This window comes from Corvus brachyrhynchos, unplaced genomic scaffold, assembly GCF_000691975.1.
Source record: "Corvus brachyrhynchos isolate BGI_N302 unplaced genomic scaffold, ASM69197v1 scaffold229, whole genome shotgun sequence".
Classification (NCBI taxonomy): domain Eukaryota; kingdom Metazoa; phylum Chordata; class Aves; order Passeriformes; family Corvidae; genus Corvus; species Corvus brachyrhynchos.
Genome location: NW_008240042.1, coordinates 6,542,392 through 6,558,977, shown reverse-complemented (window position 1 = coordinate 6,558,977; position 16,586 = coordinate 6,542,392). Strand labels below are relative to the sequence as shown.

The window sequence follows — 16,586 nt, the reverse complement described above, 5'->3', positions numbered from 1 at the left end:
GGGGGAGCTGCGCCCGAGCCCTGGGCAAACCCAGGTTAGTCACTGCTCCTCATGTTTTGCTTGGATGTTTCTCCCCCCTCCGACTTGGCTGGCTAGGTACGAAGAAGCTACGAACGAGCTCATTAACGAGGAGCTGGGCATCGCGTACCCCATCATCGACGGCATCCCGAACATGGTTCCGGAGGCTGCCAGGATGACGCACAAGAAGCCCCCGGCCGAGGGCTCGGAGCAGCCCCCCTCCCTGCCCACGCTGACTGTGCTCGTTCCCCTCCTGTCCCTGGCAGGCCTGTTCTACTCGGCCAGCGTAGACGAAGCCTTCCCCCAGGGCTGCACCAGCACAAACAGCCTGTGTTTCTACAGCCTCCTCCTTCCTGTTACAATACCAGTTTATGTGTTCTTTCACCTGTGGACCTGGATGGGGATTAAGCTTTTTAGGCACAACTAGTGTGATGTCTTTGCTAACCCCTGGGCTTCTCTAAATCAACGTAATTTGTTTAATCTCATCAAGTATTGCACTTCATTTGAGAGAGTTTCCTTTTGGCACTAGTGACTGGCATCATTTTCCCCGTAGTATCTGGAACTGTATGAAGCAGCAGCCCATTGTTAACTACTGCTAATGCAGATGAAGAGTAGGAGTAATAAGAAACACTAATTCCCTCTGTTTTATCCCTTCAAGAGTGTTGTGCATTTGTAGTGGCACTAATTAAAACCTTCATTTTCATGAGGAAGAACTGTACTCTGACTGAATAAACTAAATTAAAATTAAAACATGCAATGATATGAAACTCTCTTGGAGAGCTCTGGGGTTTTTTAACTAGATTTGTGTACTGAAATATGTTTGTCTCACTGTCAGAACAGCAAAAATTAAAATAAATCAGGTTGGTGTTTAATAACAAAACTTGAGATGAGTTAAATTAAGACATTTCTTTCTTGGGTTATACCCATGTCTGTATGTGGAGTACCTGCAGCTCTTTTCTTTCTAGGGCCACAATGAGAGTGCCCCATGCCAAGTTCTCAGAATTGTCTGAAAAACTTCCTAACAGGACACAGCTGTGAAGGGGATAGGTCAATGCTACAATGCAGGTTTCTTTTTTATGTTTTGCTTTTGGGTAGTTGGTATCTGCAACACAAAACATGTCCTCTACCTGCTGAAAAATGCAGAAATGCAGCACCAAGTTGTAAATGCTGCAGACCATACATAGTTTCCCTGGGTGGGATACTAACAGTGCAGTTGTATTTCTCAGGCTGCTGCTTGGCAAATAATGCTGTGATGCACAGTGTGAAAGGCAGTGCTCACAAGAGGTGTGCCCAAAGGCTGACTTGAGCTAAGGGCAGCTGTTTGTCAGAGCTTGTACAATTGGTGGAGACTCAAAATCTAGAGGACAGTACAGAGCGTACCCTCACTGCCTCCATAAATAAATGCCTCTCTCAGCTGGCATAGTGAGGAAGCAGGAGGGAAAGGTAGCTTTGGGAGCCATTGTGAATATCCAGAGTATATGGGAAAGAAATGCTTTGACAGCTCTGGTTGGCAAGAGAGCTCACTTGGAGAGCACCAGAACTGGGTCATAGGGCACCAAGGTCCATAGTTCCTGTGGCACAGGCATGGTGCCAGACTTTGTGTTAGTGACAGGTGGGGCACGTGGTCCCTTAGCTGAACTCTGCTCTGGGCAGGTGTCCTATTCCCACATCAGCCAGCTAATGGCTTTTGCAGGGCAGGGCCAGCATCACGATTCCTGCAGGAAATGCAACTGCCACAACCTTTGGATCAGTGTGGAAGCCACAGAATAAAGGCACATGGAGACAGCAGCACTGTAATCAGATTCCCATCTCTCTGGCCAGCACTATCCTTCCTTTCCCTTCAGACAGCATCTCCATGAAAGAAATGTCATTTTGTGGCTGTGTTGCTTGCTGACCCCTCAGGCTGGTTCCCCAGACACTGGGGTTTTCATGTACAGCAAACTAGTATAGAGTCTCAAAAGTCAGACTAGCAGCAACAGTACTGGACTTAGACAACTGAGCAATTCTATTCCATTACCCCAAAGCAACCTCACAGTAAATAGCACTGCCACTTTCATTTGACTTATGCCAACAAAGCTGCCTGGAATAAGAATGTAAAATACTGCCCTCCAGATTTACACCATCTATGGAACATGTTTTATAATAATTTGGTGAGCAGTTCTTTTGCTGTATGCTCAGAGAATACCGAAACCCTTCTACCAATATTCAGTAACAGTGAAAATCAAGGAACACTGCAGCAAGATAGTTAGAGCTAACAAGTAATACAATTTGGTATCTTACCCTTAAGATCTTCCTGAAATCTTGGTTTGAGGCGGATTTTAAATTTTTCCATATGTCTTGCAGAAGGCATTGTCTTCTGACAGCAAAATTCCATGTCTCAGAGATGCGTATAACAGGTATCTGAGGATTGAAGTAATAGTCTGTTAGCAGTGTGTTTATCTCTTCTGATTGGTAACAAAATTTGCTGCACTTACAATAGAGACATTGGACAGAGCCCTGCATTCTGTAATATGAATGTAGATCTTGCTTTTCCTGTCAAAGATGCATGGAAACTTGCTCAGATTCCATAGGACTGTCTGAAATGACAAGGAAGAAAGGAAAAGACATGTTGATTTTCCCTTGTGAAACCAGACTTCAGGGACATGTGTGCAGACTGAACTGCCAGTCTGTACCCTGGCAAACTCCTGTGTCTCTGAAATGAGCCCTTGTGTGCATGAGCACTGCACTAACAGAGGCTCACGTTCTAAAAACAGCTTCTACTTGCTCCTGTGAGTGAGAAGCAGAGAGACACTTGCCAACAGTAGTGCATGAACAATAAAACAGAGAGAATGATTTTAACTGCATCTTCCATAATTCAGCTAAACCAAAATGTCCTGGATACCCAGGTTATGGTACATTGTTTTTAAAAACTGCTGGGTTTATTATATGTAATACCAAAAATTTATACTGGTATAAAAATAATCTAATTCAAAGTGTTACACCTCCAGTGTGATAAGGCAGCAACTTCAGGTAATGTCCTAATTGGCTTTTGATTCTATGCTGTTTCTCAAACCTCCTTTCTCACTCTGGTTACTTGGTACAAAATTGGTACCTTAGCAAACAAAAGCTTATGAAGGAATTAGGCAGTTGCCCTACAAATTCCAGCCAAGTTGCCAGAAAACTTACTTTTTTTTGCCAGAGGAAACCCCTACTATGCACATTTCCATTTCATACTGCTTCCTCTGACACTGACTGCATTTGGTAGCTAATTTTCACTCTGTGTCATCAAGAAATGCCACAGATTATTTTTTATTACCACAGCTTTGTTTTAAGATGTAAGTAAATTGATACGCTCAGTAGGGTTTCTAAATAATAGGTTAAAGACACCTCAAAATATTTCTCTTAATTAAACTTTAATTAATTAATTTTAATTAAAAAGTAAATAAAATCCAGAGTAACGCGAAGTATAGCAACCATCCCTCGTGCTACTATTTCACAGTGAGTGCTAGTTCAAAGCAAACAGATTCTGCTTAAGATTAGCTCCAACTCTCAGAACCAGGGATCATCAAACCAGTTGTAGCTGCTGGAACACTGGGATGGTAAAGGGCTTGCATAATTTAGAGCACTGGAGGAATGGGGAAAATGAAATGTCTTCGAGATGTATTGGGTTAGTCTCTAGAGTTGACTTCCATATATATATTGTCAACTATTTAAATAAAAGAAAAAAAGTGTTTCACACTGCTGGTAAGATTTATACTTACTGTTACATTTAAGCATGAACATAAGTTGATAATCTCTATCACTTCAGGTACATAGAAGTTGCTTTCATGCACTCTGAAACCAGTTCTGGAGTTCACCTGCATTGAAACACGCAATATATCAGCAGCAGAACTAGTGTGCTGTCTGTGTGGCAGGACAGGACTGACAGGGCTTTCTGCAGAAAGGGCTCTGAGACCCTGTGCAGAAGGTAAGGGATAAAAGTGCTACAAGAATCACAGTGCTCCACAGTGAGAAGTCTCAGAAACCCATGTATAAACTAGCAGGAAAGCAAATTTCATTTCCAATTAAGATCCCTTAACAGGACTCCATCAGGAAAAGTATGTTTCCCTTGGAGTGTCTTTCATGTTGCAGAACACTCTGTGGTTCCCTATTCATGTTCCTACTTGTTGTCTGGAAAAGATACTTGCAGGGGGACAGTGAACATGTAAAGCTCCAGGTCATGTAATCAGTTGCAGAGGAGTAGGCCTGCTGCATTTTTGAGTTTATTTACCTGCATAAATACAGATTCAAGAGTCTAAACTTTGAGGCCGAATTCTGCATTCTCAGCCAAAAGGATATTCAACTCTGAATAAAATTTAACAAGTCTCTGTAGGGTATGCCCAGCCACTGCCCTGGAGGGATGTCTGCTGAGATAAGGAGATACAAGTCTCTCTGATTTATGCTGTGCACTTGAGCTCTTGACTTTCCTAAACTCTGAACATCTCTGCAGGAGAAAGTATGGTGGTCCAGAAAAACACAATTATTGCTCCCTTTGTTCTTCTTGTTTGTGTGCAGCTAAAGAGGTTCTATTGCTGTTGTCCCAGAGAATTTGTCAGGTTAGCAGGTTCTTCAATCATCACAGAGCATTACTGTGGCAGCCACAATGTGCCAAGCAGGTAGGTTGTCTTTTAAATGCTCTGAGCAGTTATTGGGGTGAAGGATCTCACCAGGAGAAAGGGGAATGGGCATGTTACATAGAGGACACCACATCCATAGCTCTGTAGGCATCAATGCATGCACTCCTGAAACCACTGAAAGCATTCTTCCCCTGCCAGGGGCTATAACATGCTTTAGCTCTTCATTTCTACAGAGGGTCAGTTTGGCACAACTCGAGCAGGACTCCTTCAAAACTGTGCTGGTGTAGAGCCAAAGAGATTGCTGAAGCAGTGTCAAACCCAGAGAATTGAACAAGTGAGAAATATTAAAATACTCTAAGCTACATTGATACAGCCTAATTGGGATCCAAGCACTTTCTCACCTGGTAAAGCCTCTGCAGTATTTGCAGAGGCCCTGTTTCAGCTGGGCCTAGGTTGAAGATGTGGTCTGGCCCCCTGGCTATGAACTCCAGGACAGATTGCTTGGAAACCCTCTGATACAGAATGACCAGCTCCCTGAAAAAGGATGTTCCTAGATTTGACCATAGGCATTCTGTAAAGAAAACAGCTAGTAAGGTCACGGGTAACATACAAATCACTGCAATTTGTGGATGAAGCTGCTTTTTCTCTTTTTATCAAATGAATTTAAAAAACCTTTTAATCTTGCACTACAAAAATTATAAAAAACCTCAGACAGAACTTTTTTAATTCTTGTGTCTTGCTGCATAGTCCCCATGTTTCTATGTCTATCAAAAGCAATTATTTCAAGCTCTGGAACACATTACATCAGCAGTAATAACACTTGTTCTGCAGCAGAAAATGACCAAGTATTTACATCATTCAGTTTTATCATCATAAAACCCTACCAAGAGTTTGCAGGCCCTCAGGCTGGAGCTTCATGATGGCTTGAGCCATCTCAAGAATCAGAGAGTCTCCATCCTCCCCCTGCAGAAGGAAAGGCAAGATCAAGTAGACCCTGAAATTTTCAGGTGAGATGGGAGAGGAAGACAATGACGGCAGTAAGTTCTTAATCTCCTTTTGCACCTTCAGAGGGGAAAAAAAAAAAGAGACAAGGGTTAAAATGCAATTCTGTTTTGCCAAAGTAATTAGGTGGCATGAAATTCCTAAGTTTCATGCACAAATCCAAAGCTCCTCAGTATCTGTTTAGTGAGCATCCTTATATCAAATCCTTACCTTCTGGTAGACTGTTTGGTTTTTACTGATCTTCTCATAAAAACGTTTCACTTCTGACATGTCTATGCCTGAGACTTCTTTGGAAGTTTTGAAATGTTTGTCTCTATCACAACACAAAAAAAAAGAACACTAAATAATGTTTTTTCTACTGACTGAATAATGAAGCATTGTAGTATTAGAAAATACTTGGAAAGTTCAGCCCCAGGTTCAGTGGGTATAATTTCACGTGTTCTTACAAGATAGACAACACAGGCCACTGTTTTGTGACCTGATTAATATCCTGTCCTTTCTGTCTTGTGTGGCTGTGAACTACTAATGGTAGGCTCCTGTATTTCACCCTAAGATGACTTCCACTTCAGTGCCAGGAGAAGCTATTATGGATCCTTTGAGAGCTGTAATATTGCCTAAAGAGATTATCATCATCTGCCAAATATCACTAAAGAATAATCTTCTAAAATGTGAACTTCTCTAGCACATTTCAGTAGGACCAGGGCTATAAAAATCTTAGTACTAGCTTGAGCTTTCTGAAATAAAGACTGGCTTCTTGCAAATTCAGATAAAATGAATCTTTTCTACATATGTGGCCTAAAATAACACTTTCTGGTCAGTTTACATGCAGCCAATATATTCTGTTATGTTTAAGTCAGTGCATGCTACCTTTTGTCCAGGAAGCTTCCATTGATACAAGCCTCAGATGAAAAGATCAGTCTGATATTCCTGATAGTAAAAAAAACAAAAAGTCAATCCTTTCAACTTCAGGTTTTTAACTCTGAAAGAACAAAAAACGTGTATGAGTGTGTCTGCACCTGACAGCACACAAAACTTTTCTTAGCACCACTTCATTGTCAGTGTTGCAGAAGATGTTGTACTTGAGGAGTTCCTGATCTTTGGCAAGCCACCTCTGCTCTCCTGGGCCTTGTAAGGGAACCTGCTCAAGTGCCCCATGGCAGCCAGTGTTCCATTCTGGTGGTGTTATCATGGAGATCTCTTCTCCTGACAGGTCAGAACATTAGCTGCTTTTGTTTGTTATGCAAAATAAAAGGCAGCATGGGAGGGAAGAGGATCCCCTCCACGGACAGGGTCTTTGTAACATGTGGAGGGAAAATCCATCAGGCTGTCAATGTACTGCTGCACAAAAGCTGGGTTCCCAGAAACTGAAGGGACATTAGACTTACTCACTCCCTGTATTCCTGGTTCTGTTCTTATTGAAGCAGCTATTTTATCAAGCAATTTGCTGTCAGGCCCTTCCTATTGAGATCTGGAAAGAACCCTCTCTCTCACCCTTTCAACAATCACTTTTCACATAATCCAAACTGTGCTAAAAGTGGTCAGGGAAACATACTGTACCAAATTAGCCAAACTTTTGAAATGCTCAAAATCAGCAGCTGGGGTCAGAGTTTCCCAAAGAAAATAACCTCCCGTATAAAACATGAGAAAGACTCTAAGTGTAAGGCATGCCACAGTGGTATAAACATACTGCTTTTGAAAATGGGTAATTAAAGAAGGGACCACTACTTTTTTAAATGCTGGCTCAGCATTCCGGTTTGGGTACTCTGGATCAGGCTTTTTGCACAAGGCCTTGTTCTTCAGGCAGGGTCTTTCACTGGTTTAACTTGTCAGCTCCTCATCAACTTTACAGCCATTCTGGGCAAGAAGAGGACAGGCTTCTGAAGCCATGCAGTGCATCTGCTTTGCTCCTGTTGCTTATCAACATCTCTTTTTTCTATGCAAAAACTAGGTGAGAAGTGCTGGTACAAGATTGTGCCTTGGCTAAATTCTTGAACAACAGTTCCTACTCCTCCAAAATAGCCTCCAAAGAATAATTTTTAGAGAAAATCATGTATCAGGAAAAAAACAAAACCAAACCCAAATAGCAAGTTTCAGATTTACTTTTTTATACTCTTCCAAGGTTTAGATTTAGAAATCCATGCATCCACTTCTTTATCCTCCAGAGTGGCAATTCCATTCAAATATGAATTCTGTGTGAAATGCATAAAAATATTGACAAAATTAAAATTGTAGCAGGTGGGATTATTTTTTTTCAATCCAATCATTATAAGAAGATTTCAGCCTAAGTATGAACAAATTAATGGTCATCCAGCATGATCCAGATGCATTAACCACAGAACATATATAATTGCAATACAAGTTAGTTTGTAGGTAAGCACAGAAAAAACTGCAATAGACAGATAGAAAATTGGAGTGCTACAAGCACAATGGAAAATCCAAATGTTTCCAGCAGTAATGTGGACAGTGGCAAAATCAGAAGCTATGATCAAATGTGCACATACCTTGTTCTCCACCCTGCAACGGGCAAAACTTTGGTTTACTCCTGCAATAATTTTAATCCCCTTTTTTGATGCACCCTTTTCTGTAAAAAAACAAAAAGATTGTCATTTGAAGACACTCATTATCTTCAGAGAGTTAAGTGCACAGAACTGGAACAGCAAAAAAACCCTTCAGATAGTAGTTATTAGGGTTAAATGGAATAATTCCTGGTAGAATTTGTTGGGGTGGCCAAGCAAGCATGAGACATAATATTTGCCTTTCAGTGTAAACACAAAGTCAAGAAAGCAAACATCTCCATGGAAGAAACAAATATAGATTGTATACATCTGCAGTGGTCATTACTCTGGCAGGATTTTCCAGTATTCACTGGTGAATTGATGGGAAGTGGTATCAACTGATTGGGCTTGCTCTCATCTTCCAGTTGTCCTTCATCACCAGACCCAAAGAAGTAGAATTTGTCCAAGGAAGGGACATAGACCAGAGTGTGTTGTCTGTTCAGGAAAAAAAAAGTCATAATAAGTGAAAACCACTGGGCAAGACAGAATAAAATTTACAGATACATTTTCAGAGTGTAGACCTGAAGCTTGTCTTTGAAAGTCCTGACAGTCCAGATAAAGAATCCCTTTAACCAATGTGTTAGAACTCTTCATTGCATAAACATTCAGCAATAAAGACACATCTGGACTCAGATTTCCTATACTATCCTCTAATGTTTGTGATTTGGTTCCACATACAAAAATAGTGGAACCTTGCTTCCTTCACACCCTTCTGGTTTTAAAAGTGCACCTTCTGAGCTGCTGAGCCCAATACCAAGCCCAGGTGAGTTGTCAGGAGGCTTTTTCTGGCCCAGTTCCAGAAAGGCAAAGTGAAACTGGGTAATTATTACTGCTCTTCAATTCTTACTAAGAACCCACCAGTTTGTCAATCTGGATGGGAATTCATTGACTTTCCCGATGCAGGCTTTTGATGGTCCTTTGCCCTTTGGAACCCAGTATATCCTTTGTTTATTAAAAGAGAAAAAGACCATGGGCTTGTGGTGGTTTTTGCAGCTCTCTTCCTCTGCTCACAAGGGACTGAGGGTTCTGCTCTCACTGGGGCTCTGGCAGTAGGGTGGCTTATACTTGAAAACTTTGAAAAAATTAAAATTGTAGCGGATGGGATTCTTTTTTTTCAAGCCAATCATTACAGGAAGATTTCAACCTAAGTGTGAACAAATTGATGTTCATCCAGCATGATCCAGATGCATTAACCACAGAACAGACATAATTGCAAGTTAGTTTGTAGGTAAGCACAGAAAGGTGGATACTCTGACAGTGCTGACCTATTGGGATACAGGGATTTGAACACCTTGGTGACTCCCTTCCCTACTGTTCTTCAGTGATTCCCCTAAGGCATTGACCCTAGAAGACATGTCATTGGCACTTCCCACCTGCCACAGGCAATCTGTGAAACCCTTGCTCCCCACAGCTCAGCCACCACACGAGGCAGGAGTTCATTCCGAGTGGAGTTGTGACCCAGCTGGCCAGACCCTCCTGCTCCAAAGGTGCACACCAGCCCCTCCTTGAAATGAAGAAGCAAACAGGATCACTGCATTATTAGCGACATTCAAATGGTCACAACCAAGAGTGAGAGCCAGCAAGACACACCATGTTATATGGGACTTGATTCAAAACATCCCTGATTGAAACATGCATCAAGCTGGATCATACACTATAAAATCCAAATAATTTAGCTCCTGAGAAAAGCAGTTTAAGTCCTGAGAATAACTCCCTGTTGCTTAAGAATTTTACTTGTGTGAGTAAACCCTAGTGAATTACATGTTGTTCACATCTTCTGAAGTCCCCAATATACCGTAACAAAATATTTTCAAAAAGTACTGGGAGTTGAACTCTGCCTCAGGATTTCCTTTCACCATATCCCTGCAAAAGGTTGCATGCAGGTGACAGGAATATGAGAAAAGACCAGTTTTCCCAATAGCTTAAATAACATCCCTTGGAGATAGCCTTCAGGCTCAGGTGGAAGCAGGCATTACCATCCCAATTTCTCCATGCTGACTTAGCAGTGTTATCTTTTCTCAAAAGGTGAGGTCTCAGATGCTGACTTTCCATTTCAGACTCACCTTAGAGAGAACTGCAGTATGATCTGCTCCACATGAGATAAATACAGTCTTCCAGTGCTCTAAAGCTCCAACATATGATGGGCAGTCCCTGTCTGGAAAGAAGATAATACTGCTAAATTGAAAGAGTACTGGGGGGTCTCATGTACAGAAAAATTTAGAAAACAGGAGGATTAAGTGCTTTTCTGTCTTCTCTTAACAGCAATTCATATAGTTACAGCTTGGGTTTGGGTTGTTTTCCCTCCAGTATAACATGCTCTTTCTCATAATGTTCTGTCTTTTTCATATTACTTTATTTTTTTTTTTTACTTTGGTTTGAAACAAAATGCAATACTTTCACATCTGCTTGCCAAATGGTACTTTGCTACAAAATATCTGATTCTCAAAGGTGCGGACTTGTTCAGATTAGATTCTGCTGTCATCAGGTTTTGTCTGGCTAGGGCAGCTCTTCTCTAGCCTTCTAGGTTTGAAGACAAGAGGTTATTTTAATTATCCTCTCACCTTGTGTTTAGAGAGAATTAAAGAAGATACAAAAGTATAAAATTAATTTCTTTCATACAAGACTTCCTGGAGAGAGGATAGGAGTGGAAATAGAACTGTAAGACCTCAGAGGTTTTAAGTGCTCACACTATCCAATTAGCCACATAAAATGATGGCAAGTTCTCTGTAGAAATACAGCCCCTAAAACCATTGTACCTCTATGCCTTTCCTAGTCAGGAAACAAAGAACATACCCTGATGTATTTTATTCAAAAGACTTTACTGTCCACTGCTACTCCACAGGAGCTTGACAGTACTGAAGCTCGATTTGGTGAGCTCACTGAGCTCACCAGGAAAACACCCTCCTGGTGCTCTTCTTCCTTACCTTTCGTGTCTCCAAGTCCCAGCTGTCCAAAACTGTTCTTTCCCCAGGAGTACACAGCTCCAGAGAGTGACACAGTGATGCTGTGAGCTCCTCCAGCAGCAATTTGAGCAAGTGGGATGCCCTTTAGTCTTTCCACCAGCTGTGGTTTGGGAGTAAGCGTGGTTTGGCTCCGCACTCCAAGCTGTCCATGGGTGTTCTGACCCCAGGTGAAGAGCTCACCCCCTTCACACACAGAACAAAAGAAAACAGTTCAGCCTCACTGCTTCCCTTTGAGTATTTGCACTTTGAGAGTAGGAGCAAAACTCAGTGCTGTTTTCAGGGACCTAGCTCCAAGGCAAGACCATGTGTGGCCAAATTTCTGTTTGCTTCTGACCTCCTTGGGACTGTCCCTTGCTGTCCATGTGACTCAACACAACACAAAAAAAGGCCACGTGTTTCCACCTCTAAAGTCATACTTACAAGAAGTTCCCAACCAGAAAGGTGTTGTAACTTAAGAATGAGCAGGTCTGGTGGCCGCAGAGTGGGGCAGCCACATCTGCTCTCCAAAACACACCTTTGTGGAGGGGCAGTGCTCAGGAACTGGAGAGAGACAGAGAGATGCATGTCCCTGGGTGCTGGGAGGAAGGAGCAGCACTGATAGCCAGTGCACTTTGTGTCCCCACTGCTCATTACTCTATAATGGAGTCACCAACTCATGCAAGTAGTACAAACACTGCCTTCTCAGAGCAAGCGTGACTGCTGTTTGGAGGAAAAGTGTTCTTGAAAGAGGCTACCTCTGGATAGTGCCATGGCATGCTGGTCCCCACATGCTATTTGAACAATATTTCGGTTTCCCAGTTCTTGCACCAGCCTACAAAAATAAGGAAAAAAATCAAAATAAATAGATGCTGTGCTATGAGACAAAGTAAAGGACAAAGAACCTCTGCTTACCAAGCCCTATCACTTTTAGCAGGAAATACATGGAGAAATATAGGTCGCCTGTAAGCTGATTCACACTTTTCTAATGCTGGCCTGCTGTAGCAGGGCTAACTGATTTGATTGTGGTTTGCTCCACAAGAAGCTGGAAAAGAACCAGGCTCAGCCTGATTCTGTTATCTGGCCCCTGGCAAGATAACAGAAAGTCACACAGCAAACTGCTGGGCCATTTGTAGATGATGGTTACCCTCACAGCTTAATCAGAAGGTGGTAAGGTTCAGATATGCTTGTGTCTTTCACCTGCAGTTTTCCCAAGCCATGTGTGGTTTGCAAGTCATCTGCATTGCTCGGGTAGGTTCTACTGATCCTTACTAAGTTTCAGAGAAACCTGTCTCATGTGCATCCCAAGCAGCTCAGATCTTGGTATCTTCCTCAAAATCCGTGCACTTCTAGCTGGGTTAAAAAAGAAGATAAAGTTTTGGGTACTAAGACTGTATGTGTTCCAGTTCCCTCTCTACAACAGGAGCATGCCTCAAACTCCTGGATGTTACCTTGAGGAAAGCAGGCTGCATTTTCTTACTATTGCCATCCATACCTTCATCCTGTGAAAGCTTCTTACCTTGTCTTGGGGCAGTCTGCTGAAGCTTTAGCACAGTGTTCAGAAAGCTTCCCATTAGGGGAGAGAATGAGCCTGTGTGTGGCATCATGGTTTGAGCACTGCACCTCATTCCTCTGCGACTGTGTGCACTCTGCAGGACACGCACAGACAGACACGACGGTCATGCTATGGCAGCAGGCACCTTAACCACCTCGGCCCCCTCCCCAAGATCTCTGTGTGCTACTGCTTTCACCAAGAGCTTCTGCCTCTCAGGAAAAAGTGAGACAAGTGTATGTGACTTATTTTCTCAGGCCTCTTAGGGTTTCAGTGTCCTGCCTACCCACTGGTTTGTTTCATGCTGGATGACTCTACTCTAAAAGACCTTGCTCCATCTCTTAGGCTGCTGTGCCACCAGCTCCCAAGACAACCAGTGAAACTGCAGCAGAAGCACAAGTCTGTAGCTTCTGCACATCTGTGGCGAGTGTCTGACAGAGACAAAGCACTTTCCTGAGGTATCTGGCCACCCCAGACTTGTCACAGCCTTGGGGATAGGATGCCTTCAAGTCAAGCATCTTACAGAATGCTGGAGGAGCAATGAGGGAAAATTCACACATTGCCTCTTCACAGCAGAAGGAAGTACCTCCTTGTCTACAGCTGAGGGGCTGCAGATACTCTCCCGACCTAGAGGCACCAGGTGACTCGGTTACTCGCATGTAGCTCTGCTCCACCACAAGTGTCTGAGACCCAGCATGCCCAAGAGTGAAAGGTGGTCATCAGCAAACCTAACACCTCTGGAGACTCGCTGCCCACACATCAGACATGGAACTAGGGAGGAAAATCCCTGGCTATTCCCCGGCATGGTCTTTCTCCTTCCAGTCCCCCCGCTCCGAGTGCAGTGCACTGGGACACGCTTAAGCCCCTCATGCAGAAGCTCCCCGTTCCCGAGGGACCGCACAGCAGATTACTGCAACTTCAGCGGTTCCACCTCCACGGACCCGTCCTCGCCCACGCGCGGACCCATCCTCGGGGGGTCCTCCCGGCCGCGCCGCTCCCGCCGGTCCGTACCTCCCGTGCCGCTCCCCCGGCTCCGCTGCTGCCGTCCCTTCGCCATCCCTCACCCGCCGACAGCTCGGGAGTGCCCGGGCAGCACCGGGAACGCCTCGCCGGGGAAATGGAAACCGAAACTCATCAGGGGCCGCGGCAGCGGGAGGAGCGGGAGGGATTCCGGGTACCTGGGAGCCCGGAGCTGGGAACTCTGACTCCTGCGGTGAAAAGGCTTGAGCTACTGGGCTCCGGTGGGTTCCCGGCTCTTCTCAGCCTGCGGAGCTGCTGCTGCCCGGGTGGGAGGAGAGGGCAAGGCAGAAGGCGGGTGGAGGGATGCCGGGGTCTTCCATGTGGAGAATGCGCCCTTTGACTTTATTATTCACTTCGGAGAGTGACCCGCCCGTGCCCATCCTGTGGAGAGTCGAGAGACCGACTCTGCTGCTCAGCTGTATCCCAACTAAGCCCACGGAAACCCTGAGGGGCTGCTTGGCTGGGGGAAGTCAAACTGCAAGTGCAACGCTCGGTTTGGAAATACATCAACATCTAAAAGACATCTGCTTCCATTCTCACATAGTCTCTGCTAAATCTCCCTCGCCTTCAAAGACGCTGCGAGCTTCCTCCCTCCCAGAAAGACCACCCTGCCTGCCCCACCTCCCACACTGTCTCACTGGAGTGATGCATGCAGGACAATCTTGGTGATGAAATAAGGGATACCCGTGTGAATGATGAAACAGATCAAAACACAAAAGATCACTTTTGTTGTATTCCTAATAGCTGCCACTGATGAATTAAATTCAGTCTGTTTATAAGAATTTTGTGCTGCTGAGTACTAAGCAGAGATTTTGGGGGGGCACTGTACAAAAGTCTCAAGAAGCACAACACAAATCTAGAGATTTATACTGGTGTTCACTGAAATGCAGTGGAAAATTTATTACTAAGACAGCAGGAGCATCTAATGTATTTAAATGGAGCAGCCTGTGGTGCACAAAAAGGCACCCGGGGGTCCCTGAGGTGAAGAAAAAAGGGTGTGGAGGACCCATGGAAGCAAAACAAGGTGAGCCTGGGGCATACAGTAATTGGCTTCTGCCCAGGGAGGAGCCACCCAGCCTTATCTCTCTCAGCAACTTCCCTACAAGCACTTTGCGGATCATATCTCCTTCCACAGTGTGTAGGAAAGGCTCGAAGTCAAGATACCGAGCTAGAGCAGTGATGCCAAAGCATGAGCTGGGAAGGGACACTAGAGGTCCTTCTGCACCAAAGCATGAACTAAGGTCTCCTCCCTGTGAGGAAAACTGCTCCAAGCACAGGCAAGGGCACTGCCTCTCACCTGGCATGGAAAGGAAAAAATTCGAGGGGAAGAAAGGAAAGGAAATGTGTTGATGTCCTTCTTCAGAGCTACATTCTTCCTCCTGCTAAGTGTACTGCTGACAGTGATTTCATGTCAGAAAGGTTTGCTCTGGTAAACTGCTGCAAGTTAATTAAACACCCTGGGGAATCTACAGCCCCTCTCAGCTGGCCTGAGTCACAGCTCCAGCTGCTCTCTCCATGGGATAGGACACGGTGACCTGGGGGCTACCCAGCAGGGCTCAGCTGCTGGCAACCCACACCAGACAGTGCCACATCCCTCAGTATCACAGCAAGGGACACCAACTACCTCTGTCCTTCTCCTCCCCAGAGTGCCAAAGCAGCACCCACTGCGCAGGCTCTGGCAGAACCAAGGCTGAGCATCCTCTCGGCCTGGACTGCCTTGCAGGAGAGAGCAGTTCCCACAGGCACAGGCAGGCATGAGGGCAGGGAATGAGTGCAAGGGCACAGAGAGCACTCTGTGCTGCCCTGCTGCCCTTGCCCCAGGGGTTTATCAGCACCACGTTTTTTGGGTTTGGCGCTTTCAGGGCACAGTTTTGACAGACTCCAGCAGCATTGCCCAGTGCTGCCTGAGGAATATTCCCAATTTCTGCTGGTGGCAACAGCCCCCCACTCTAGAGGACCCTTCAAGAGCCATTCCACTGCAGGAGCCACAAGCTAAGGTAAAAGAAGGCAGCAGGAAACAATGTTGTCCCAAGTATGGACAGGAGGAACCAGAAAGCTCTCCTCTTCTTCCTTGCCTCCACTATAGCAGGAACCTGATGGGTTCACCTGCACCTCTGCAGCCCCCCATAGCCAATGGCTCTGAGCTGAGCATGGGTGGCTGGCAAAAATCATAGAATCATCTAGGTTGGAAGAGACCTTTAAGATCACCAAATTCAACCATCCACCCAGCACTACTACTGTAACCCCTAAACCACTAAATCATCACCCAGCGCAAGATCCAGATGCCTTTTAAACACCTCCAAGGGACGGTGACTCCACTACCCCCCAGGGCAACCTATTCCAACGACTGACCACCCTAACAGTGGAAAAAAATTTCAAATGTCTAATCTGGATCTCCTGTGCCTCAGCTTAAAGCCTCTTCTTCTCACCCTCTCACTGCAGGCACGGCAGAAGAGACCAGCGCCCACCTCACTACAGCCTCCTTTCAGGGAGTTCTAGAGAGCAAATGAGGTACCCCCTGAACCTTCTCCATCAGCCCCTCCTCATAAGATATGTTCTAGATAGACATTTCATTAGCCTTGTTGCCCTTCTCTGGACATGCTCCAGCACCTCAATGTCCTTCTTGTAGTCAGGGGCCCAGAACCGAGCACAGCACTCGAGGTGCCGAGTACAGGGGGACAATCTCTGCCCTGATCCTGATGGCCAACACTTACTGACCCAGGCCAGGATGCCATTGGCCTTCTTGGCCCCCTGGGCACAGCTGTGTTCAGCCGGCTGTCAGCCCGCTCCCATAGGTCCCTTTCTGCTGGAAGAAGAAGAGGGGACAGAGGCGATGCCAGAGCTGAGTGCGGGACAAGCGAGAGGGACCGCGTACGGAGGGTCCGGCCGGCGGTGGGAGGGTCCG

General features: G+C 45.1%; 2 protein-coding genes across 5 annotated transcripts in view; one reads left to right on the top strand and one right to left on the bottom strand.

The window, feature by feature from the left end:
- LOC103622418 (E3 ISG15--protein ligase HERC5) overlaps positions 1-16,586 on the bottom strand; it is a 26,194-nt gene that overhangs the window by 6,155 nt on the left and 3,453 nt on the right. Inside the window, exons 2-17 of one of the 4 annotated variants that reach the window (XM_017744120.1) lie at positions 13,673-14,062; positions 12,629-12,758; positions 11,868-11,944; positions 11,095-11,316; positions 10,234-10,325; positions 9,544-9,674; positions 8,457-8,605; positions 8,117-8,196; positions 7,716-7,804; positions 6,483-6,542; positions 5,826-5,928; positions 5,498-5,675; positions 5,015-5,184; positions 3,759-3,854; positions 2,493-2,594; positions 2,299-2,418 (exon numbers count right to left, since the gene is read on the bottom strand). In XM_017744120.1, the coding sequence (XP_017599609.1) occupies positions 2,299-2,418; positions 2,493-2,594; positions 3,759-3,854; positions 5,015-5,184; positions 5,498-5,675; positions 5,826-5,928; positions 6,483-6,542; positions 7,716-7,804; positions 8,117-8,196; positions 8,457-8,605; positions 9,544-9,674; positions 10,234-10,325; positions 11,095-11,316; positions 11,868-11,944; positions 12,629-12,758; positions 13,673-13,718 (1,845 nt within the window). In that variant the 5' untranslated portion in view covers positions 13,719-14,062. Of the gene's footprint in view, positions 1-2,298; positions 2,419-2,492; positions 2,595-3,758; positions 3,855-5,014; positions 5,185-5,497; positions 5,676-5,825; positions 5,929-6,482; positions 6,543-7,715; positions 7,805-8,116; positions 8,197-8,456; positions 8,606-9,543; positions 9,675-10,233; positions 10,326-11,094; positions 11,317-11,867; positions 11,945-12,628; positions 12,759-13,672; positions 16,581-16,586 lie in introns of those variants that run through there. The other 3 variants (XM_017744119.1, XM_017744121.1, XM_017744122.1) reach the window with 3 other exon arrangements.
- Positions 7-898, top strand: LOC103622372 (phosphatidylinositol N-acetylglucosaminyltransferase subunit Y). The gene has a single exon (XM_008641311.2). The coding sequence runs from the start codon at positions 65-67 to the stop codon at positions 443-445; it is 381 nt and encodes a 126-aa protein (XP_008639533.1). The 5' UTR covers positions 7-64; the 3' UTR covers positions 446-898.

Bases quoted from the DNA above. Each gene is read 5' to 3' on its own strand.
- LOC103622372 (XM_008641311.2), top strand. From the start codon at position 65: ATGTTTCTCCCCCCTCCGACTTGGCTGGCTAGGTACGAAGAAGCTACG.